Source organism: Polyodon spathula, chromosome 9 (genome assembly GCF_017654505.1).
Source record: "Polyodon spathula isolate WHYD16114869_AA chromosome 9, ASM1765450v1, whole genome shotgun sequence".
In the NCBI taxonomy this organism is placed as follows: Eukaryota; Metazoa; Chordata; class Actinopteri; order Acipenseriformes; family Polyodontidae; genus Polyodon; species Polyodon spathula.
The window spans coordinates 18,801,461-18,814,812 of record NC_054542.1 but is presented as its reverse complement, the minus strand read 5'-3'; the positions used below and the strand labels follow the sequence as shown (position 1 = coordinate 18,814,812).

Genomic DNA, 13,352 nt, shown 5'->3' with positions numbered 1-13,352 from the left:
CTCCACCCATGCAGACTTTCTATAATAACAATGTACGCATATTTTTATAAATAAATGAGGTGATATTCAAGATTTACACGTTTGGTTCTAAATGTACCTAGTTACAATCACATAAAACTTCTACTATCCTTAAAAAAAAAAAAAAACACCTGCATTGTGGCTTAAAGTATTTTTGGTTTTTATTTTGATCTTGTATCCAGGGCAGAGACTGGAAAACACATAATACATAATGGCCACAAAAGTAAGAGTGAATATGAATTGGCATGAATGTAATCAGAGACAAAGCTTAAAAAACGTATTGTTGCACTCATGTGAATTTTCTGGAAAGCGAGCAAACATCAAGATCATTTGACTACAACAGCAATAGCGTGTCCGATAGTGAGAAGATATAAATACATTTCCCCAAAATTAAAAGGGAAAACCTTCTTGCTGTTTTATTAGTTTTTTTGTACCTGAAAAAAGCTGATACTTTGCTTCTTTTGCACATTTTTCCTCCAAAGATTAGTCATCATAATACTTTGGTGCATTGCCCTTAAAAATGACAAATATTAGACATAGCATAATTCCAGCAATCCATGCTGTATTGTGCTGTTTTGTGAAAAATAGGAATCGTTTTAAATTTGTATGGTTTTATTTCATAGGTCTTATGTTTTAATGGCCTGAAAACTTTCAATACATTTGGCTAAAAATTGGACTGTAACTTAAAACTTTTCATACCAGAAGACAGACATACCACAAGTAAATGGGAAAAACTTTTATTATACGTAATTGATATTAAATAAAAAAAAAAAAAATGTATGGCATAGAATATCAGGAATACCAGAAAACAGAATATCAGGAATACCAGAAAATAGAATATCAGGAATACCAGAAAATAGAATATCAGGAATACCAGAAAATAGAATATCAGTAATACCAGAAAACTCTGGTAACCCCTCTGTCCTTGGTAGTATTGCCTCTCCAAAATGAAAGCATCTTTGTTAGTGCATTGGTTTATGGGCTAAATATTATACCTCAGTTAACTTTCCACAGACGGTGCATCTTGTCTTGACAGAGGGTTTGGCAGGATTCTGCTTATTTTCATATGATGACAAGCAAGTGGGACTGCAGAACTCCTGAAAAGACTCACTTGAATCTACTTGAGCAACAATCGTTCCTTTCATGCTTGTAATATCCCTAAAAAGGAAAAACATATTAAAAGCAGGAAATGGAGTCAAAAAACCAGACACCCCTGCTATCAATCCCTACCACAGTTATGAAACTGCTCATGTGTCTTAATACTTAATGAAAATAACTATTTCTAAAAATGAAATGAAATAACACCCAGAAGAGTCATCTCAAGACCTCCATTTGTGGGTGGCAGCGCTCAGATTTGGTTTCCATTCACTTTTTAGCTGTATATTATATATTGATATACCTTTAACTTAGACTGTTGAAATAAAAATAGCAAATCTATAAAATAAATCTTACTTTTTGCACATGGTGCAGTTTTTCTTGGGGGCAGGCTTGTGGGAAAATGCTGACAGGCAGGTAGTAGAACAGAACAGATGGGCAGACCCTTTCCTCTGATAGGCTGTTTGCCCTTTCCTTAACGGCTTTTTACAGTTAGCACAGGTAACTTTCACAGGTTTAGCTGGTTGTTGGGATGCAGGTGTTTGGAAGACTGATTTGGGCAATGAAGCCGCTGGAGACATGGAATCATCACCTGGCTGTTTTTGATTTCGTGGGAAAGAGGCTGACTGGGATATCCATGAATCTGTAAAGAAAAACACAAACCTTTTTCAAAAGCAGGCATGATTGTAAAACTTTGTTTCTTATAGTTCACATTTCATTATCTTTCTCCTTAAATAAATATAAAAAAAAAAAAAAGTGAACAGGCTGTAGAGTTATGATGTACTTAACCATCCCTTAACCATGACCTAATAATGTGTATATCAGGCAGTACCCACATTTTGTATCCACATTTTTAACATGTTTATGGACCTATAGGGGCACTCTGAGATACATTTCAGACCACTCAAATTCAGAGGGGGGGGAAAATCTTCGGCTCCCAACCAAATCCTTCACCGCACATTGTGCGCGAACACTCTGCAGCCCTAAATAAGGCTTCCGTTTTCTTTCAATAAATTACACCTGTGTTTAAGTTTTGATTAGCACTACATACAAACAATTTGAGGACAGAATACCATCAGTTGTGATAAAAATAACAATTGTTCAATATCATATTGTTGTGTTGTAAAAAAAAAAAAAAAAAAAAAAAAAAGGCGGCGGCGGGGGATATGTGGGTTGTTTTTCGGTAATAAAAATAATATCCTATTCAGTTTGCTTTTTATTTTTTTGTGTGTCGTGTAAAATATTGACGCCTTAAATATAAAACGGATGAGACGAGCACTTATTCCTTTCACATGGAGACACGACTACTAAAGAGAAAGGTACTGGTACTTTGCTGTGTTGGACTGTTGGACATACATTTTAACAGAAGTGTAGAAATACTTAAGTGGAGGAATGGCGAACAAAAGTCCCGCTACAACCCTGTATATAAACTCAAGATATGCAATACACTGAAGGCAAAAAGTTAAATAAGTGTTTGAATTAGCCAGATTGAAGGACAGTGGTCAAAAAAAAAATCCTCTAATTTAATGTACAGTTTAACAGCTCCGTAAGTACTGCTCATGTGTCACGCTGACTACATTCATATTAACTCATGCTGTACAGCACCACAAAGCCCACCCCCCCGGAGTAGAACATGTAGTATGTATTTTAAACTACTGCACAACATACAGAGTAGTGCTGGGATTAACATGGACGGAAACACCCCCATTCACAGCAGCAGCAGTGACAGTGGCAAGCAAGAGAAAGCAAGCAGCGGCTCCAGCAGAGGAAATCCCGCCGTTGGCCTCTGCGACAATAATATATAAAAATAAATACATACATAAATAAAAAAATAAATACACACATAATCTCACACAAAGTAAAGCACAAACACCAAAACACAAACATATTTAAGAGTGTTTTACATCCCACTCCAATCACCTCTGACAAGGCAGAATAATCTTTTAAACTTAAGGCATTATTTATGTTTTTTGTAAATTAGCAAATAAGTGATACTGCTTTCTTAATGCAGGAACCTGACATTTAAATGCAGCAATCTAGTAAAGTTACAAAAAAAAAAAAAACAAGAAAAAAGAAAAAACACCAGTCGCTGCGGTATTAGCAGATTAGAAAAAATTGCGTTGTGTAATTTAAAACACTTCGTGGTCAAGCATGTACTGGGATGAATAAAAAAAAAAAAAAAAGAACTCAGTAGCACTTCAAGACATGCTTTCCCTGTCAAATTTAAAATGCAATTTTTTGCAGTAACTGGCAACATCCTTTGCATTCAATTTATTAACTTTCATTATCATAAATAAGACTGTCGAGGTAAACCTATTATTTTAAGAGCATTCTTACAAAGCATTAACATAAGCATACTTGTGTGTCTTGCAGCTTGATCCCTGATTTCCCTCTGTAAAAATGCACTTCACATTCATGCAGAACTCGCTCAGGCACCAGTGAATCTACTAATGGTGCAGGGTGGGTGAGCAGGTGTCTGGCGATTCTGCCTCTATAGGAGTGCTGTTCATGAACTCGTCATATAATTGGATACTAAAAATCAGTGAAGCACAATCTTCCTACATTACTTAGAAGTATAAATACTTCAGTAAACAAATAAAAAAATCACAATACTCACACTTTGGCGGTTTTTGTTTTATTTCCCTTTTTAAAAAAAGGGATCATTTCAGAAATCACCTCAAGCTTTTTGAAACTGGTAAAAATATAATCAGAACATTAGTCGAAAATACACATTTAAAGTGTATAGTAATTGAAGAAGACATACCATTATTTATTTTTTTTTGCGAGTTTATTCATCATGTGACTTAACTCCATGTCTCTGCTGAAACTCAACATGGCTGCTGCACCAACAAAGAAAAAAAAAAGCAATGTTTCAGTAAGACAGAGTTAAAGAAATCCTATTATCTATATGAGGATGGTGGGATAGTATTGTTAGTTTTGCTGTAATTCGTGTGATCACGTCCGAGTCAATACCATTAAATACCACAATGCCAGCTGTAAACACGTAAAGAATAAGAAAGCAAATAAGACGGCAACAATGGCAAAGCACTGCATTCTTCTATGCTGAAAAGCTAAGAACTAAGGTACTGCGCTAAAGGCAGAGCTTTCCCGAAGTAAATAAGCTAAATTAATTTCATATTATTGTTTTGTTTATTTCTTTTCACACTTCTATTTTTTGACTACGAAGAAATGAGATCAAAACTAATTTTTCGAGTTATACAATCCTAAGGAAATTTACTGTGTAAAAGATGTAGTCACTACACTACACACCGTTGGTTTCATAAAGACATTCTGTCTGGAGACACGCCTCTTTTTCAATCTTGCAAATAACAGTTCAGAGTTAGGAAAGAAACAGTTGAGAGGATTAATACACAGCAGTCAACCTGTTTTAGAGCATCGAGTCAACACGCCTTTAAATCAGTGTTTCATATTTTATCCTGGTTACTATAATGCCAGTAAAATGCTAAACTTAATTTGTGGAGTACTGTACATAGGATTACTCTCGCAAGACATTGCTGGACTGTTACTAAACTATCATATTTTTTAATGCTAGCAATAAGCTAAACAGGTCTTTTCAAAACACCTTTATTTGTAGACTGAACTACTGAGTTAGTTTTAATATATGTTGATAAAGTGGGAACAAATTGAATTGGATATTTTTGAAAAACAGAACTTGTTATCGCCAAGAATGGAACAATTAGTAGCCCTAAAGATGGTTACAATTGAAGTGCAGACGCCAGTGCTTTATGCAGTAGTACAAACCAATTTTATGCAGGCCACCAGTTAAGCATGCAGTCTATATCAACTGACAGGGCTACACAGGATCACAGGATGATTCAAAATCAGAGGCAAAGCCACAATAAATGTCTTGTTTAAATTTAAGGTAATTACAAAATTGTTGAGATACTTGTGTTGGCATATTGTTTCAAAATTGTATAATGCAACAAAAACATATTGATAGGGTTAATGCGTGGCCAAAGGTTTCTCACTGATAATTTACCCTCTCAGTATCTAAAAAGCTTAGAGGGAATGCCTTATATATATGATACACACACACACACACACACACACACACACACACACACGGTATTACTTCAATTTGGCGACACCCTTGTATTGACACCGCAGTCACAAATCAGCTTTATAATAAACTGCGCCATCAAGAAAGAAACATTAAGGTATTTTTTTCTCCCCATACTAAAAAAAAAAACCACACAGTAAACAAATAAACACGCAACACTGACTATGTACATGTAATGTCCTCGAAGAGACAAGAGCCTCAATCCAGCACGTAAATTACAAACTAATGTACACACACATAGTAACCACATTTTATTTTATGGCAGCTTTGCAGCATAGTAAGCAGCATTGTACCGCCCCTTAATAACCAATACACACTCCTGATTCGCTAGTACAGTACTCCCCTGACCTTCCAACTCCCACCTAATAGGCTCTCGGTAACTGTCACCGATAAATGTACTGTAGTCAAAGCAGGTTAGGAACACACTGTGCTACATACAGGTAGGCTACCGTATTACAGAAAATAAGCAACCGCAATACTTCTAAAATGTCATAAATCATGTAATAAAATATTTCAACGTTTGAAAATCGTATTATTAATAAAGGTCACCCTCGTATAAAGGCCTCCCTCTTAAGCACTGCAGTCATTTTGATCAATTTAAAATAAACGCTGTGGCGCCAAACTGAAGTAATACGGTGTGTATGTATGTAATATATATATATATATATATATATATATATATATATATATATATATATATATATATATATATATATATATATATATATATATATATTTACTAGATTTGAACAGAAGCAATATTAGTTATTTATTGGACATGCACAATCCATCAATTTGTGAAACTTAAAACATGAAAATTGACAAATATGTTTATAATGATAGAGATGAAATGCTTATCAGATTATCTGAATAATATTTTATTATTTTAAAATAAAATACTGTAAATCTCAAAGCAATGTGTTTATGTATTTATTTTTCAGTGAGAGTAGTGCAGGTAAAGATTGTTGTCCTACAAAAAAGTAAATAAAAAGCAATCAGGGTATGAAACCAGGATCACCGTGCTGCAGCAGTGTTCCACTTAGCCATCCTGGGACAAGATGTTAGAGGAGGAAAAATAGCTGTAAAATGTTGTACACTGTTTAAATAAGTATAGAATAGAAATAAACAAAAGAAAAAAACATTGTCTTTGCAGAATTTGATGGAGCCTACTTGTAAATATTGCATGCATTTTGGTGGAAAAACTGTAGAAAATGCAGAGAAACTTGACAGGTTACACAAGTCCTTTAAAAACCTGGGGTTCAGCAGTTCAAAGAATGTCAGGAAAAATTCCACAAAGCATCAGTAATAGTTGGCAATGATTTAGTATCTGTGATGCAACAAGAGAAAGTGGAAAAAAATCAGGCAAAAGCTATTTTTATATTTGAATATGCACTGAAAGGAACACTTCCTTAAAGTATGTTATAAATGTGTTGAGGTGAGGTGGGGTGACAGAGAGCCTTGTGTATCTTGAAGAATTTAGTGAACCCATCAAGCTACAGGGCTAGATCCACTCTGTGAATCACTAATTGATTGACTGTGTTCACTGTTAAATAAAATCAAAATCCTACAAGTTATATTCTACTTTTTCGTGTGTGTTTTGTGTTACGGGGAGGGGGCAAGTAGATTTAAGGAGGACAGTAGATTTTTAAAAAGGACAAGTAGATATCTGTTACATTTTTTTTCTCTTTTTAATTGCACACCCCTGATCAATGCATAAATATTTAGACTCCCCGTTTTACAATCCCCGTTTTCTCAGGTGCTCATGGAAATTACCCAAAGTATTGGCCTAGAAAGATATACTTTAACATAATTTTCAAGTATTTTTTATGAATGCCTACATTTTTTGTTTCTGTTCTACATTTTAAACCTGTAGATTTCATTGCCCTTTTCTTAAGTTTGTCAGATTGAGTCGACATATCCCATTTTGTTTGGGTTACCTGCAACATTTAGAAAACCAATCCAGTGGATACACTTATCTTGAATGGTCGGCGTCACAGAATGAATTGTGCTCTAAAAACCGATCGAGTGGAGTGGAAATATTTCTCAGAGAGTTCACGTTCTCAAGCTGACTTCTGTGGCTGGACATGTGTGATTCAATTTTAGAAAGTAACAGGATTTGACTGTTCAGTGTGTAAGCTTTTACATTTTTAGGTTACTAAATAAACAAATACAAAAATCATTTGAGAATTATGAATCATTTCTTATACAGAACCTCTCAAGACTTCCCAACATTTCTGTACGCGTGTGCTACAAAACCCAAAAAATAACCTTATAGCTCGATGGGTTCACGAAATTCTTCAAGACACAGAAATGGCTCCATCACCCCACCTCACCAACACATGTATAAAATGTCTAAATTTCTAAATTAGTAAAAAGATTTAATGAAACAAAATCACAAAATCACTTTAGACACAGTGCTGATATCTGCTTTACAACCCACAATAATGTTCACACAGACTTTCTCTCTAATTCCCCCCCACCCCAGTGTCCAGAAGGTTTTGGACATTCTACTACACTGGTATACAATGATTTCATAATTGAGTGTCCATTTTTGTAACGTAAAACAAGTTACTATGTCTTGTCCAATAGATTTCTATTAGGGTAAACACTAACGTTTGCTCATATTAATAACATCATAAATATACAAAATGCATATTTTTGTTGACGTCTACCTGTTGCAGTCATAAAAGTACTGTACTGCTGCAGTTGCATTCGTTGACCATAAGCGTTTGAGTGGGGGGAGAGGGGGGGATGTGCAGAAGAGTAGCTTGAAAGTACAGTGAAGATCAAATGAAAGCTGCTGGAAAGTAGCATGTTTGTGGCATGAGCTAGCGTGAATCACACTACTTTCAATTTGTATGTACTGTACCTTGTATGTACATTAATGAGCAAATGACTTTTCTAAGCAAAAGTACAAGATTGTTAAGGACTTACCAGGTCTTTGATGTGTCCCAGATTCTCCATTCTGGACTGCCTCTCCAGTTGTACCTATTCTCCCTGGGTTAAAAGTTCCAGCACCAGAGTGAACCCCAGGCCTGTTGACATCAGCATGGGTCGTGCCAGGTGCACTTTGGACTTCTGGGTTTAAACTGAACGTGCTACTGATCTGTGGACCATTCCCCACCTCTCGCAGGCTGGCATTTTGCAGTGAGGTTACACTGGTTATCATCAAGTTCATGTCCAGCGGTCCTTCAGTGGTAACAGCTGAAGCAAGAGGACCCTGGACACTACTGGTAAGCATGGAAGCCATGTCAAGCGTGGTGACGTTGGCAATCTTGATCTCAGAATCAGGCTCGGTGCTTATGACAGTGTGGGTCAGCAGAGACCCCAGTTTGTTGCTGGAAGAACCCATTATGTCCATCTTTGAAGTTCCATTAGGTTCTGGTAAAGGCCCTTTGCTCGACACATGGGTGACAGATTGTTCCAAGTCTGCATCCTCCTCATCATCAATTACGATGGGCTCAGCGAGACTGTCCACAGAAGGTGCCACTGGTTCCTTTGGATGAGAGAGTATTTTTGTCGTCTCCGCTCTAGGAAAAACCTCAAGTGGAGGTTGGGGAGCAGGGGGTGCTGGCGGAGCAGTGTGGGTTGGAAGTGGGGTGGGAGTGGAGTTTTGTGCAGAGGGAGAGAGTTCTACAAACACAACATCGTCATCATCATCTGTAGTGGCCGTGTGGGGGAACTCGTTTGTGACCAGCTTAAGACTCTGCCCTTCAAAAGCACTTCCCACACCAGAAAGGCCTGTAGCCATGATAGATCCTGCTTCTGAAGTTCTGTTGCCTTCTGATATGGACTTTGACTCCAACGACTCGACAAAACCTCTGTCCATTACTTAAGAAATCACCTAGAACACAAAAAGGTAACAGAGGGTTAAAATATGAAATCTATTAAAAAGAACACTTACCTTCATTATTCTCTAAAAGTAAACAAACAAAAAACACACAAAATGTGCAGGCATATTTTTAAAATTAAGCCCCTACAACAGTTTTGTCTTTACTTCCTTAGAATACGACACTGAAGTAACACAAGCTTCCAAAATAACTTCTGGAAACAAGATGCCTTGTCTTTGGATACCCACTAAAGTGATGCCTGTCTGCTTGGGTCTTTAACTGGAACAAAATCAGGATTCCCATCTTACTATGATAACAGAACATTGGCTTGATTTACATGCCTTTTATGAATTTCAAATTTTCTCTCCATTGACGTGAAAATGTGACGTATCACACACATTCCTCACACTATAGGTAGGGGTCTTTGAGGGTGAAATTGAGGGGTCATCGCAAAATTCACCTCTTTTAGGGGCCAATGCATACTGGACAAATACAGCGAGAAAACAGAAACCTCGTTTAAATTAACTACTGCACAATGCAAGTGACCAAACTACGTATCTTCCTTCTGTACACTGCACTTAAGCCAAAAAGAAAAAATACTCCAAAGCAGTTAAAAGTTCTTGCTTAGTGTTCAAATGACAACAGTGTTTTAATCAGCCTATCAGTGTATCTGTACTGGCTTTTCTGTGACCTGTACTGTAAAGTAGTGGTGGATCAAAGTTAGTGCTGATTTGTTATGGATTTAGGTTGCTAAAATCTAGTTTTCAGCATTTGAGGTAAAATACCAGAAATGGACGACAAAGCACAGCCACCTCGCTTCAAATAACCCACTGCTTACTTTTTAAACACAGTTAGAATTTTAGACCCGAATAGACATATTTTATTTTATTTTTCTCGGTACTAATAAAATTTATTACTGGACGGGACAAAGAACATGACAACAAAAGTGCGGCATATACTACCTTTTTTACAGTATGCCAGATGCCCTTGGGTAACCAAGTTTTGGGACTGTTTCTAATCGATTTTTTTTCATATCTGTATAACTTGGCAAAGCTCCAGTTCAGTGGATGCAGGCGTGCAGTCTCAATACATGGGCAAGTCCACACCAGTCAGAGAATGTTGGCAGCAACTGCTGGGGGATGTTGCATGCTTGCCCTTAACAAATGACAGTTTTAGTAAGGAATCAAGTACCACTATTTTTAGGCTTTTATAGTGCTCTGAAATATTGTCTGCTTAGGTTTATTTAATGTTTAAACAGGTCTGCAAAATCCTAATTTTATTCCATAACCTAACCGTAATTTAAGTAAACCTCTAACTACCAAAAAATGGTACAGCTAAAAAGGGTGGGTAAATCACCTTCCCACACTAAAAAGCCCCTCAGATTGACAAAAACGTAAGGTTTATTTGCATGGCAACTAGGTTTAAAGCTGCAACATTTCTTCAGCAGTGAAGATCCCGTTTGTGTCATAATCTCACACAACATTTTAATAACTAAAGGCTGTACCAAGCATCCTTTATTAACAACTGAGATCTTCTGAAACTAGCGCTGGAAAGGTTCTTTGACCAAGCTGAAATACATAAATAAAATATGCAAAGGATTTAGTAGGCCTCTTCATTCAATATGTTTATTTTTAAGTGACACTATTTATTCAACATTTCAAATTATTGCCATTTGCAGGTGACTCCTAAAATGATAGCGCTTTATAATTGTGGTCTTAGAAGTTATACAAAAAAATACTGGAGCTTATACAAAGTACAAAAAAAGCAGTCCTAGCAAAATAACAACAACAACTTTGCAAAGCACAGAAAGATCCATTACACTTTTGTTATGTTTACGTTTGGTGAGCAGATAGCTGATTGCTTTAAGATTAGGCTTTCAGTCCCTTAGCAGCAAGATTACATTCATGTTACAGTCGTCTTAAGTAGCATCTATCATGGCTAGCTACCAAAATCGAAATGGATTGAATTAGCATAATTCGTTTGGATATCTGTTCACTTTCAAACACTATCAAAGCCACTATATGCAACACTGTATTAAAGTTGAAAAATATCCCAGAAGAAAGGCCTTACTTTACCCTTGTGAATTCACTACAAAACAAAGGATGCAATATAGTAGTTAGATCGTTTGTTTGTTTTTTAAATATATAAAAGCAATCCCTGACATTGGTGTGTCTTCTCAATAAACAAAGTGGCCATAGACATTTTCATAAAGTAATAACATTAGTTAAACTTGAATAAACACTTCAAAAGAAAATAAAACATAGAAAACGGGGCGTTGCACAGTGAAAAAATATTTACTCACCATTTTATTTCTCATTACTTTCCTCTTAAACTAGGATCACATCATGAAAGAATTATAAAACAGCGGGGCAAAAAAAAGTAACGTTCTGCCATGTTTGGCATCAGTTTCCCAGACTTGCAGACAAAACAGCAGCTTTATTTGTTGTAAACTCAACATTTTGTTTACATCATATCCAGTCTCACAGTAAGATGTCCTGATTGATACCGAGATACGTGATCAATTGTTTAACTTTTTGATTTGGGATCCGATGTATTCAGGTCAAAAATGCCATTCACAATCTTTCCAGGACTCATTGGTATTGCTCAGCTAGATTGGAGCCGACTTGGGAGAGGCTACACAAGCGACAACGCTCTGAGAAGGATTGTTATTATTTTGTATTATGAATAGTGTTTTAATAGTGTTTATTATTAGGATTAGGGATGGAAATGTCGAATAGTTTCCTATTTGTATACACAGGGTGCAACATTGTTGTGTATTCGATTACCTGAACTCTGGTCCCCTATGTGCCCAAGAATAAAAGGCAAATGTGTGTGTACAAGCAGACAGCATAACAGTGTAAGCCAGATGTTTAGCTAGGTCTATGAAGTGTACAAACAATGTCCAAAACGAGATTTTCCTTTTGTTTACTGAATTAAAATCCAGAACTCAATGAGTAGCAATGTCCCAGAGTGTTCTCTTCCAATTAAAGCAACGGCAGCATACTGTTGAGCAAACCACCAAATAATGTTTGCTGTAGAGTATTAAGAATAAAATAACGCTTCTCATATAGCAATCAAAATATTCTACATCTGATTACTCTAAAAAATAATATTTGATAAAATAATCTTAGTGTAAATATTGTAACCTGGCCAAAACAATAGAAAATACTTCCAACATTACAATAGTTTAATTACAACTCGCAATCATGTACTGATATCAGAGGAATAAATCAAGTTACTTTGTTTATTCAATAACCTGTAAATAATCCAAAACAAGGATACCTGGTTGTACTTTTAATGGTCAGTGGAAATGTTGATGTTACTCCATCCATTCAAGTATCTTTCCTTTTCTTATTAGTCACTGCGTTGTTCTGCGTAACATTTAGTATGTCTTTATAGTCATCATAACATTAAACTACCTTTCTAATTTCTATGTTACCCAAGTTTGGATTACTTCTTTTAGCACTTGCCAGCTAGATATATATATTAGTTTTATTTCAGTTCACACATTCAAAGTTTGCCAGTGCCATGGTCCCGGAAGCTGTTTCACGACTGGCTAGCAACAGCTGCAGATGCTGCTGTGTACAGTCATTACAGCAAACTCATGCAGGGATCTGTTAACACTAGCTAAAAACAAGGCAATAAAATTGACAACATTTTCAAACAGAATACAATTACTGTAGAATGTTGCTATTACAAGCATTGCATAATTAATTAGGGTCTTTATGTTTAACATGCAAATAAGGGGTTCAAGACTGAAAATAACACGTGTTAAGAGTGTTTGTGTACTTGAATAGGCACCATGCTATTCGAAAATATAAACAGCTCTGGAAAAAATTGAGACCACTGCAAAATTATCAGTTTCTCTGGTTTTACTATTTATAGGTATGTGTTTGGGTAAAATGAACATTTTTGTTTTATTCTATAAAACTACTGACAACATTTTTCCCAAATTCCAAATAAAAATTTTGTCATTTAGAGCATTTATTTGCAGAAAATGACAACTGGTCAAAATAACAAAAAAGATGCAGTGTTGTCAGACCTCGAATAATGCAAAGAAAATAAGTTTAGATTCATTTTTAAACAACACAATACTAATGTTTTAACTTAGTTCAGAAATCAATATTTGGCGGAATAACCCTGATTTTCAAACACAGCTTTCATGCGTCTTGGCATGCTCTCCACCAGTCTTTCACATTGATGTTGGGTGACTTTATGCCACTCCTGGCGCAAAAATTCAAGCAGCTCGGCTTTGTTTGATGGCTTGTGATCATCCATCTTCCTCTTGATCACATTCCAGAGGTTTTCAATGGGGTTCAGGTCTGGAG

General features: G+C 36.0%; 1 protein-coding gene across 3 annotated transcripts in view; it reads right to left on the bottom strand.

Annotated features, from left to right (window-relative positions):
• Positions 1 to 13,352, bottom strand: part of zmym2 (zinc finger, MYM-type 2) — a 51,403-nt gene that overhangs the window by 26,531 nt on the left and 11,520 nt on the right. For all 3 annotated transcript variants that reach the window (XM_041258804.1, XM_041258805.1, XM_041258803.1), the window contains exons 2-4: positions 8,129 to 9,038; positions 1,471 to 1,756; positions 1,014 to 1,176 (exon numbers count right to left, since the gene is read on the bottom strand). In XM_041258804.1, coding sequence (XP_041114738.1) covers positions 1,014 to 1,176; positions 1,471 to 1,756; positions 8,129 to 9,023 — 1,344 coding nt within the window. In that variant the 5' untranslated portion in view covers positions 9,024 to 9,038. The remainder of the gene's footprint in view (positions 1 to 1,013; positions 1,177 to 1,470; positions 1,757 to 8,128; positions 9,039 to 13,352) is intronic.